Source organism: Pogonomyrmex barbatus, unplaced genomic scaffold (assembly GCF_055798465.1).
Source record: "Pogonomyrmex barbatus isolate J1 unplaced genomic scaffold, ASM5579846v1 scaffold1, whole genome shotgun sequence".
Taxonomy (NCBI): Eukaryota; Metazoa; Arthropoda; class Insecta; order Hymenoptera; family Formicidae; genus Pogonomyrmex; species Pogonomyrmex barbatus.
In genome coordinates, this window is record NW_028297098.1 from 2,910,218 (window position 1) to 2,922,934 (window position 12,717).

Sequence of the window (12,717 nt, forward strand, 5' to 3'; positions counted from 1 at the left end):
ATTATTACAATTTATTCTTCCTATGAAATGGATATATCAAAATTATATGAGTAAATGTACAGTTCAATCAATAGTGCGGTCTTTGCGTATGTATTCAAATATATTCAACTGAAAGTGCAGGAATTATCGGACATTAATTATCTGCAATTCATGGCAAATCGAGTTAATTTACGGAACAAATACAACCAAAAATCGAGGTTGGCATTCCAAGTCGTGTTGCATGTGTGTACGACCATTTAGATTGCACGATAGTAAATCGGTCATTGGCAGGTGCGATTCGCAAAATTATTATTGCTCTCGCATGACAAAACAGAAAGCTTGTACGCGGAGAGCAGTGCCTGTCATGTACCGTTGGATAGGATTAATTAGTATCACGACTTACTACTAGCTAAATAATGCATTATCATAGCTTTATATTATGATCAGCAGTAATTACCGAAAATGTGGGGAGCAGAATGTGGAATTTTGCAGGAATTTAGAAAATCCGATAGTATAATAAGATCTTATTAGACTGTCATTCATCATTTAGTATGACAAAAAGATAAGCTTCAAAAAAGTAAGCTTGTACTTTTTATCTTCAAAACCTTTTTACCTTTTTACCTTTTCTTCATTTTAAAAGACAATAGCGGTATCTCATGTTATATACATAACTGCTGCAAGTTTATTTAATAATGTTTCAGACTTGTGATAAATTTTGACGAAACAATATTATTTAACTTTTATCATTAAATACGTACAGTAATATAAATTCTTATACTTTACATTTAATATTTTCTTTCATTTTTTTTTATATTCCGATTTCTTCTTTATAAATAACGTATGATTCAAGCATGAATCAAAAATTGACAAGCTAGCTTATTTTTCTGAAATAGAGAAATAGTAGAAAGCTGGCTACGCAGTTTTCAGAAACAATAGGACGGATTTAATCGTGATCTGGAGCAAACGGTGCTCGAATAAAGCTCGTTTTTAATTAGTGCTACGAATAACGCAGATATTCTGCGACGTTCATTACTTTTGCTTTCCTCGTGATTAATTAGAATCGGTTTAATCGAAACAAACGTTTTTACGAAAAATTAAGAATAATTAACTATTTCGTGTTAGGAATAGTAATAAGACATAGTATTTTTTCTAGAATACATTTATACGTAACATAAATTGTATAATTATATAATAAATTGATAAAAAGATTTTTATATAGAAAAGTATGATATATGATGAATAGAAATTGATCGAATTTGAAATGATTTTAATTACACAAATCTTTTGAGATATGTAGTAGATAATATTAAAATTGTATATAATTTTTATGAGTTTGACAACACAAAATATTTTAAACAAACAAATGAATATTTTAGTATGTAGCTAATTTAGAATCTTCTGAGCAATATGTTTAATTATGTTTTCAACATTTAAAAAAGTTATCTAAGAATATTGATGGGGGTCTTATATAAAACCATGAAGGACAGGAGCTATTCTTTCACCGCTTTTCTCTACGAGCACATTGAGAATCTTCGTAAGCGTTCAAAGCTATTGTGCCGCGGTTAGGAGTTTATAAAGTGTCCACCGGTCCATTTTTCATTCGTGGCTTGTATTCATGGCTTGGGGTTAGCTTTAATAGTACTTTATCGTCATCCTGAAAAGATCTCGTAAAGTTGGAAGACCAAAAACTCAAACATACTGTATGTTTTACTTACTGTATAGGAACTTTATTAATTATTTGATTTGGAAAACTTTATTAAAGTTTATTTCATATAAAGAAATACTATAAGAATTTTTATTTTATCGCATATTTCACACAACTGAAAGCTATATAATAAAATTTTCCATCGATATTTTAAAATAATCCTATAATCTCAAATATAGAAAATAACAAAGCAATTTATAATAATAAATTATTTTTCATTAATTAACTATGGAATGCATATTAATTTTAATATTTTATTAAATATATATAGTCATTATAGCAAAAATATAGTCTGTATAATTCGCACTATAGTTAAAGAAAACCCCTAAGTCACTAAACGTAATTGCGAAAAGCTATTCGATTAATGCTCGTACGGTTACTCCATTTATTTTTCTGTACTAGCGATCTGGTTGAAACGGTAGTTCTTGACAGATTGATAGACAAGTACATGGTAAACAAAATTGAGAAGGAAATGAAAAAAACATTAATTTAAAAAACGAAAATTGAGCACATCTCAAATAAAACGAATAAATATTCATATCATAATATATAACAAAAAAGTTATATTTTATTATTTAATAAGAAAGATAAGAAAGAGGAATGAAATAGAGAATATAAGAAAACGATAATTACAATATTTACTAAAATAGAATTATAAAAATCTAAAACCAATATATCTTTCTCTGCAATAAAAAAATTACATCATATTGACTGAATAATCTAATTTTAAAAGTAATGAATTAAAAATTATTATACAAATATGATACACGTGCTTTCTCTATTTATTCTCTTATTTATTTTCGAAGCACGAGTTCTGAATTCTCTGTAATTCTGTCTGCAAATCTCATTACTGCATTCCTTATTGGTTAAGAGTACTTCACCTTAATATTGCACATACAATAGCGAAATGAAACTTTACCCATTCGTACATCTATTTCGTACATCCATTTCCTTGTTTGCATCAGACACGATCTCTTCTTCTTCTGTTGTTATATTTCATCTCATTTCTTGCATCTTGATTTCATTTGTTACGTTACATTTTTTTGCCAAATAAATTTTTTTCCTTTCGTAAAGTACATACAAACTTCAAAGTATCCGTATTGCTACCGTAAGATAGATAAATGCCTGAGAAAGATCGTCTGACTGTTGAAGAAGTCTTGTCTTGCATCGCATTCTTCAAGTTTTTTGGGAAGTCCTGAATCGATTTATCTACGTATCCCAACGCTAATGTTCGGGAAAGAAAACCTAGAATGTCTGTAACGTACATCTGAGTTGCACGATATTCTTTTTCTTTGTCTATAAATGAAACATTACCGCAAACTACTACACTCAGAAAAGATAGATTTTATATATATATATATATATATATATATATATATATATATATATATACACTACAAAATTATATTTATAAAGAAATTTATATTGTCCGTATGATTAATAGAACTCATATTTATAGTTTAGTAGCGCATTTATAATCAATTATCGAATATAACAAAACAATTTTATCATTGATATTCTCTGCACGTGTCGCGATATGATGCGGCAATATGATATTATAAAGTATCATGTAGCAGATGTTATTGATATTATGACAATAAAGTCTAACCGCAAGTAACATCTGTTCACAGAAATTTAGATAGTTTCGTGGACGTTTCGGTTTACAGTGAATTGTAGAATTGATTGGAAACTAACTAATGAGTCACATCATGCGAATCAAAGAGGATCTAGCTACAGAATATCGGCAGGTACCCAGGAATAACATTTAATTGGATAGTGAGCAACGTTCAATAGTTTCTCTATCAGTATTACCGTATTGTTTCTTGTAGTTCAGCAACTACAGATTGATATGTCGATGTTCAATGGGATCATAATTACAGTACAATACAGAATAGCTTTCGATTTACAAAGAATATTATAATTAAATAAAACATGCGCAAAGATAAACAAATCTTTCTTCATACAAGCTTCAAAGCATATTTTGATAAAAATTTTATGTGTGTGTTCTCTCTATTTATACTATTATTTATATGAATATTAGTACAAATATTTTTTATGTCTTCCATTAATTTATTAACTTTTGAATAAAGAAAAATTAACTTTTCTATACTTTCTTTCTAAAAGTTTATCATGAAAATGATTAAAATCCCCAACTGTCATGTTTATTATATAACATGTGTCAGAATTGCGGGAACTGCAAGTTAGATTGAGAAGCTAGAGTGGTTCTTTGAGAAAAGCCCTTGGGGCCTTTAAGGAACTGAGACCACAGGCAATTAGAATTTAAACTATCCGCGCGCGCGCGCGCGCGCGCGTGTGTGTGTGTGTGTGTGTGTGTGTGTGTGTGTGTGTGTGTGTGTGTAAACGTAAGATGCACGCATATATTGCAGTTTCGAGTTAAAGTTTCATGTTGTAGTACTAATCCTATCTCTTATGCTCTCGCGACCGTGGCACACGCGATCACGAGTGTACATAGGCGTATCGGTGTGCATACCTCAAAAGCAGCAACGCTAAACAAGGCGTTTACCCTTTCTGATCGCGTCGCCTTTATCGTCGAATTTGCGTTTCCTTTCAACGTCAACGAGAGCATAGGAAGCACGTCAATGGATGACTCTGGCTACGTAGAATCGAAAATGAGGATCAAGGATCGTGACAGTTTAACTTGCCAATCCATAATAAATTGTAAAACAAGTTTCCAACCTAAGATTTCGTATTTTCTTGATAGTACTTACAATTAAATCTGATTATACATAAAAGAGCATTTGTTGATTGGCAATGCAATAGCAAATATGTATTTGTATATAGCACGCCCGAGCAAGCAACAATATTAGCAATTATTATTATTCTTTGTGATGTCATTTTTATGTCCAATATAAAACACATATTTTTAGATATACATTTCTTTTTTTTAAAAAAAATTGAAGAGTTGTGTATATATGTTTTTTAGATTTCCTATATTGGGTGGTGTTCATCATGCATTTTATAACGCGTTTTATGAAGACGCGTGGCCTGTTTTGCGCAGTTTGATCGTCATCACAACTCCGTGCATCCTAAAAACGTTAACTCTTTGAACTTCATTTGTCATAGGATTGACGAAGCATGTAGCTTGCATCGGGCAGACAGAAGACACGTCATCCGCGCAAATTGTCTCTGTAAAACAAATTGCTTCTTTTTTCGCCTGTAGCGGTGGAGATAGGTGAAGAGACCGAGTGTGCGGGCATTGTCATCCGCAGCTAACAATGTGACAGCTTCTAAAAAGAAAGGCTCGTTTCTGTCTCGCGGATGCATTCTCCGTAGCTCATTTTCTTTCGTTAAGGTAAAAAGATTATCGACAGTCATTAGTTTGAAAAAGATACGCGATTCATTAATTTAAATGCTACACTTGCTCTAAACCTAAAATTAATTGAGATTTTTCATCCAATCAGATTTTCTTTACAATAATTTACAAATTAATTAAAAGTTAATTTGATTTCTAAATTGAAATAGTTTATAGTTTAAATAGTTTTAAAGAAAGGCTGCAAAATTGTTATCTGCTGGTAAAATCTACTATATATTGTATATAATCTATAATATATTAAAGAAAAATTTTGATTCTTTTTATAAATAATTTGAAGATCTATTTTCCTACCTGAAACATTCGATCTACTTTTTCGCGTACACCCTCATGGTCCAAGTTAGGATCAGCAAATTTTCCCATCAGTTCGTATACGGCAGTCACAATGTCCGTCATCTCCTCTCTCGTGATACAACCGTCGCCGTTGATATCATAAAGAGAAAATGTCCAACGAAGTTTTTCGTCTATCGAGCCACGAGATAGTATGCTCAAACCCGTAACAAAATCCTGGAACATAAAAACTAGCATTGACTACAGCAGCGTCAATGTCTATCATAGAATATTTTGTGATATATACATGCGCTTATATGCGCTTTTACGAAATATGTAACTAACTAAACAGTATTACATCGTATCCGCCTATCACGTTATTATGTACTTTAATGTGATATGTAATTTACTTATTTTTAATTCTTTTCTTTTGCCTCCCCTCCCCCGCTCTCTTTTTCACCCTCTTCCTATCTTTTTTTCTTTCTTTCTTAAACGAAGCAACGATATTTTCACGCGATGATTAGAGTTGCATTTAATTGTGTAATAATTGAGTGAATACGTTAATAGAATGAATTGGTAAATTTTAGTGCTTGCTAGTTGAATAATGGTGTGGCACCGAACTTAGAATGAAACGTACAGACGCGAACACATACCAGACGAGATTTGTGGTCACGTCGGTTATGCAACTTGCAACACCTGCTACTAAGTTGTGTGAGATCGAAAGATGCGATTATTCCATGTATTTATCACGAAATGTTATTATTTCTGCTAATATATGTCTCTCCTGTGCTTTTTCCTTCTAAAGCTGCCGAGTGGATAAATAAACATCAATAAAAATTATAAAATTAGAGAAATTATAAAATTTCTTTAAAACCATACGAAAGTTTTAAAAATCAAATAAATAAAATTATATTTCAATCAAATTTTTTTTCTAGTACAATGTTAGAGTTTTTATCTAAACAAAATCATATTGCTGCTAATATATAGTTTTTTTCTAAATCTGTATAGTAAATTTGTACGAATGTAGAATTAGATAAGTGCACTTGATACTGAGCACATTCTTGCATTTACATTAACACCACGGTAACGCGTTCATGCAAATTTTGTCATGCAAAAAGAGCGCTGCAATAAGAAAGATTGAACAACCGCTATTTCAGAGAAATAGGTCGCTCACACAAAAGCAATTTAGACACAGAAGGATGTTAAATTTAATCGTGCGGTAATTGGGCAAATAATGGCGACAGCGTGTAACGCGTTGCCTCATAGGAGATAAACTATGCTATCAGTCAGCTAAGTTGCGACGTAGAAATCCCGCTTCGTATTAATATATACGAGAAGTCACGAGTATTATGCGAAATATAGATACACATCAGACGCGTAAGTAAAGCCATAAGTAATAGGTAGTGCTACGCCTATTCCTGATATAATTATTATGGAAATTTTGCTAGAATTTTGAATGTAGTAATTATAAGATACAATAGAACTAACCTAGTTCTATTGTGCTACTTATAACACTAACTCGAATTCGTCATGGAATGAGAAATACATTAGCATATTGTCATATTCGTGTACATTTGGGAGTGGCTTTATATTATGTGGTAAGACATAATGGTTAACTTGATATTTACGCTTTTGTCTGTGAGAGATTAATTAAAACTCACGCGTTAGATTTTAATTATCTGCTAGAAATAGAACGGATAAAAAGCAGTAAAACAAAAGAATTAATTAGAAATTGAACGAAATAGAATATCTCTATATCACATTTAAGTGCTCTCTCTTGAATATATAATTTTAATTAATCTTACAATAAAGTTTGTGTGTAATTATACGAAATGATATTGTGAATTCCGCTCGCAATAATTTCTCAGAACTCTTCCGAATGGGCAATTTATGAAGGAAGTCACTTTACTAATTACATTTGGTAAGCTTTGAATCCAAAAAAAAGGAAAATAATATTTATAAGGAATGATATACATTTGAAAAATAAGAAGATACTAAAATTGGAAATTTTATATATCGCTTATCTTTTGTGTGATGTAAAATTATCTTAGATATACAATTCCAATAATAAATAAATTTTACTCATAAAATAAAAAAAAATATTGAGAATAAAAAATATATTTCTATAATAATGAATGTTGTCATTAAATTGAAACAAGTAATAAGATAGATGTATTATTACAGACTTTAATAATTAATAATATCTCAGAGATTAAAAAGCGCCTTTGCTGAAGTTGTTAGCTTAGTAAATTGTATTAGACTGCCATGAAGAATAAAATAAAATCAGAGAGATGAGAGGACAAAATAATGAAGAATATTGAGTGATTAAAATTAACAAAGTATGAAGTTGAGGTCGAAATAAAATGAAAAATTTAGATAAAATGATATTTCTATAAATTCCTTAATATCTCTAAATTTTTCATTTTATTTCGACCTCAACTTCATACTTTGTTAATTTTAATCACTCAATATTCTTCATTATTTTGTCCTCTCATCTCTCTGATTTTATTTTATTCTTCATGGCAGTCTAATATCTTTAAATTTTTTTTATAATAAAATCTAAAATTTTGATATGTATATGTGTAAGAGAAGGGAAAGGAGAGATATTGTTATAAAAATATAATTAAGTGCGATATGCAAAAACTTCTATAATCAATACATTGAAATTAAAAAAATTTTTGTTAATAAATCTATCACTATCTCTATTTTTTTAACATAACAATTTGAACCTAAATTTTGGAATATATTGTATCATCTTGAGATAAAGCAAAAAAAATGATGTAATATAAAGGGAGTAAGAAATCGCCAAATGTTGTATAAATTCTGCTAGAAGGTTTAAACCCTGACATACATCATATCCGACGTCACTTAATCTTACTTAAGTCAAAATCCTCGATTTCAGACTATGTTTTATATGTTCGCACATTTATTGTAACGTCAAATTATTTATTCTTGAAAACTTTCTTAAGAAAAATTGTTTTGTTTGTTTATATTATTATATGTTATATTATGTGCTTCAATATTATAAATTTTTGCGTATTTTTTTAATTGTAAAATTTTTATTATTATAAATCAACTATTACATATCACCGATTGATTGATATATTCATTTGAATATAAAGATAATACATTTAATGATAGTTTATTACGGAGTATTATGATAATTGAAAATCAAAGTTTACAATTATATAAATGTATTTATACATGGTTAATCCAGTCCCAGTAAAACAATAAAACGCCCAAACGAACAAATATCGATTGTTGATCTAGGTCATGATTATATCAAGAGTCAAGAAATAATAGCAAAATTATATTCAATTATTCGAGGATTGTGAATAATAAACGAAATCAATGCATATTTAAAGCTTTTGTTGCAATTGCAATTCAAATACATGTTTATTTAAAAATGTAAATATGTTTTGAAGAATTTAAATTTTCAAAATTTTTAAGACTGGATTTTATTATTTGTCTTTAAGTTATATACTGCAATATTTAAAAAAATTAATAAAGAATTTAAAACAATATTATAGATAATCTAAAGTGTTATAATATTTAACATTAATCAACAATAAAATTATTTAAATATATGTCTAACTTTTACATTATCATATGTATTTGCAAATGTTATTTTATTGAAAATGATTTAGAAAATAAAAGAGAATAATTACATTGAATTATTTGCTTAAAATTATGTGCTTGAAAGAAACAGTATATTGTTAAAATTTGTAATTTTAATTATGACATAACTCTCTTTTTTTCTCTTTCTGTTCTCTTATCTTATAAAGACAAGATAATGAATTTCATCATTTTATTATTGAATCATTAATTTATTAAACTATAATTATGCAATTTTAAAAGGATATATAAATTTTATCATACGAAAATAAAATTTGAAGTGAATAATGCTTAACTGAAAGATTTGTTCCCCTGTTTATAGACACTAAAAATCACATTTGCAATATGTCAAAAAATGTAATTAATTAAAAAAAAAAATATTGCAAAAATATCTATTTTACAATATCAGTAAAATTTGTTAAAATAAATTAATTTCTCAAAATTTAATTCAATTTTAATTTTTTTAATTTTTAAAATTTTGGTAAAAAATATAGATGCTAGTTTTTTGAGTATAATTTTACAATGCTTCATTACATCAGATATATTTAAACATATCGTTTGTTCATGTCGTATGCTTGAATAAATTGATTTGCAAAATCATTTGCGGACTATCCTTTCGTATTCACTCACCACAAATGCTGCTTTCTATTATCGTGTAATTATATTGATTAATACATAATGAAATTTATTATTTCATAAGTTTCTCATATGATATTTTTCACAAATGTAATACAGAAACGTTTTATAACAGTTCTATTATGCTATTCAGTAAAGTTACTGAATTTTTGATCAAATTTTTAAATAATAATTATAAGAATAATCAATTATTTCTGTTTTATTTTATTCTTATGTTTTAATTTCCGAATTAATGAATTTAAATGGAAGTGTGTTTGACAGATATCCCAACATTTTACATGAAAATGCTTTTCAACTGCTTGGCACAGATCCACATGTAATCAGAGAACAAATGATTTTAACTGCAAGTGTCACAACTATTTTAATCAATATCTGTGTTAAAGTGTTATTTAATTAAATCTTTTACTTATTATTAATCAGTTCTTACGTCAGTATTAATTAGTTTTTTGAATTAAGAAAATTTAATGACAAAGAGCTTAATATTTAATTACAAGAATAAACATAACACTAAACTTTACATTGTATGGCAATTTTATGTTATAAAAATGTCCTATAATAGAAACATTTATAAAAACATTTATAATATTTATAAAAACAGTTATAAAAACATTTAAATTAGTCAATAAAATTTATATTAAAATAAAATGAAAATTAATAATTCATTTTAATTTGATCTACAAATTTACATTACAGAATTGTAGATAGATAATAAAACGAACATATAATAAATAATAAAAACTGTCTTATTTACATAAATTTATCAAAATCTTTTAATAATTGTTATATTACATATGATAAAAACCTTCTAATCTCTTTATTTTAAATTATAGTTGCACTCATATCACTTGTTATGTGACATTATAATACACAAGATAATGATGAATAAAACATTACTCACTATACGTGTCATGATCTTACTAATAATAGTACTCATTTTGCAAAATACGTGAATAAATTCGTAAAACTGAATAGCAATTAGCTTTTAAAATTCTATGCAGGTTACTTGATTAAAACGCCGCTATATCCGCAGAGAATGTTGCTACGTTAGAAAATAAAGGAGGATGAGGAAAGTCCATCACAGACTAAGTCATATTAAAAAAAGAGAGAGCTTTGTGAGAAATATCACAGTTAATTAAAAGTTCCGATGACGCTCGTATTCTCATCTGTTCCTCTTGAAACAGATTTACTCACAGCGTACGCATTTTTTCACGACACAGATGCTAACAGTGGAACGCTTCTTTTTTACTATGTTGTATGTTACAGTCAGACAATTTTCGTTGTCGCTGCAGTTTATGCTTTCGACTTTTATCATGTTGGTCGTACAAACGATTGAAATATATGTATTGACAAAAACTAAAAAACTTCCATCAATTGTTCCCTGAGATAGAAAATTTTATAGCGGGCAGTTATACTTGTTCAACGTAAAATATTTGTGATCATAGGAATCTATATTTTATTCGTTTTGATTTATAACTTTATTTAATTTATTATATATTATATTATATTTAAATTTTATTAAATTTGTACTTTGAAAAATATTGCATTAATTCATGTAAGTCTAGAATAAAATATATGTAATTGATTATAATTATTAAGTAACCGTCTTATATAAAAATAGATGGATTTTATTTAATATGCGTTCATGTTTCATAATAACAATTTTGCCGATAAAAATACACATGCATTTTTTAATGTGAAATAAAATCTTATGGTCGGATTTTTCGTCAGCGTTCAAAAAGAGTGATAAGTGGACAGAGAGAAAGAATAAGGGAAAGCCGAAGAAACCTCAAAAATGGAGGAGGTCCTGTTTCCCACACGTCGAGAGCGAGTGCACTCTAGTAAAGTATTATCTCGAGAAAAGAGGAATAGTAATCCTTCTTTCACGCGTTTACAGACCTTAGAGTGTGAACATATAATGCAATTCAAGTCGTAATAGAAGCTTTTATATGTCAACAATACAAATAAAATTCAAAAACTTGAAAAGTAAGATGTATGTGTATATATATATTATAAAATATAAAATTTTATATTATAAAATAGAAATAACAAAACTATAATATTTCTCGAATTACAAAAATGTAAATGTAATTTAAATTAGCAGATGCAGTTTCGTATTTGTTACTTATCTAAAACGAAAATTTTAGAAAATAATATTTCTTTAGTCTTTCGTATAAAATTTGCTTCTGAATTTATGATTCCACTGTTGACGTGAAAATTAGATCGAGATCAAAGCACATGATAACAACTTGTGTGCAGTTTGTAAATATATTTGTGCTAACTTTTCATCGTTAGTCTCCTGACACTGATGAAAACTATACTGAAAGTTTGTCGCATACCGCTCAATGGGGAACACGTTCACCAACAGAGATTCCAATGGGATAACTTAATTAAGCGGCTGAATATCAAAGGTTAATGTGGGAATCTTATTACGTGTAAGAGAAAAGGAAACAAAAGGTTTATATTAAATCTAATAATTTTCTGCGGAAATAGAGGCACAGTTTCAGTTACACAATACACAATTCTATTTCAATAACTTGGAAAACAAATGCATTATCTAGTAATTATTTCTCTCTCTCCCTCTTCCTTTTCTACGAATATTTCTATCTCTCTACCTCTTTCTTAGCTTATTATTTTTCAAAAAGTTTCTTCAATAAATTCACTGTACTCATCGGCAAATTGATTTTAGCACTTGAAATCGATTAATGGCGAATGATTAAACTGCCACTTCGTCAACTCAATTAAATATGTGATGCTGGATGCTCATGTTACATCTCATGTTACATCTAATTAACTTCGTCTGCGATCAATATTTACTTAAAATATGACGTGTATTAAAGTTTTAGTTATGTATATATTTAGCTATATTTATACATTTGTTAATTAAAGAGATTAATTATATTACTAATAATTTCTAGTCGTTATATTACATAGTTAATTACTTTTGTAGTCATAAATGAGATATAATTAAATCATATTGTGCAATTCAATTATTTTTTATAAATAAAATAGATAATATGATTCCGACTGCAAAGTATTGAACAAAATATCTTTTCTTTTCTACATTTTTAAATATTATTTATTTTTTAAATATTATAAATATGTCTGAAAAATATAAAAATCATAATCTAAATATTAATAATAAAATCTTTTTTTTAAGAGGTCAGTTTTACTATCAGTTTTT

The 12,717-nt window shown here is 28.0% G+C and overlaps 1 protein-coding gene across 3 annotated transcripts in view; it reads right to left on the reverse strand.

The window, feature by feature from the left end:
• LOC105425079 (Kv channel-interacting protein 4) overlaps positions 1 to 12,717 on the reverse strand; it is a 33,882-nt gene that overhangs the window by 6,965 nt on the left and 14,200 nt on the right. Inside the window, exons 5-6 of one of the 3 annotated variants that reach the window (XM_089085294.1) lie at positions 5,310 to 5,522; positions 4,376 to 4,831 (exon numbers count right to left, since the gene is read on the reverse strand). In XM_089085294.1, coding sequence (XP_088941420.1) covers positions 4,763 to 4,831; positions 5,310 to 5,522 — 282 coding nt within the window. In that variant the 3' untranslated portion in view covers positions 4,376 to 4,762. Of the gene's footprint in view, positions 1 to 4,375; positions 4,933 to 5,309; positions 5,523 to 12,717 lie in introns of those variants that run through there. The other 2 variants (XM_089085295.1, XM_011635634.2) reach the window with 2 other exon arrangements.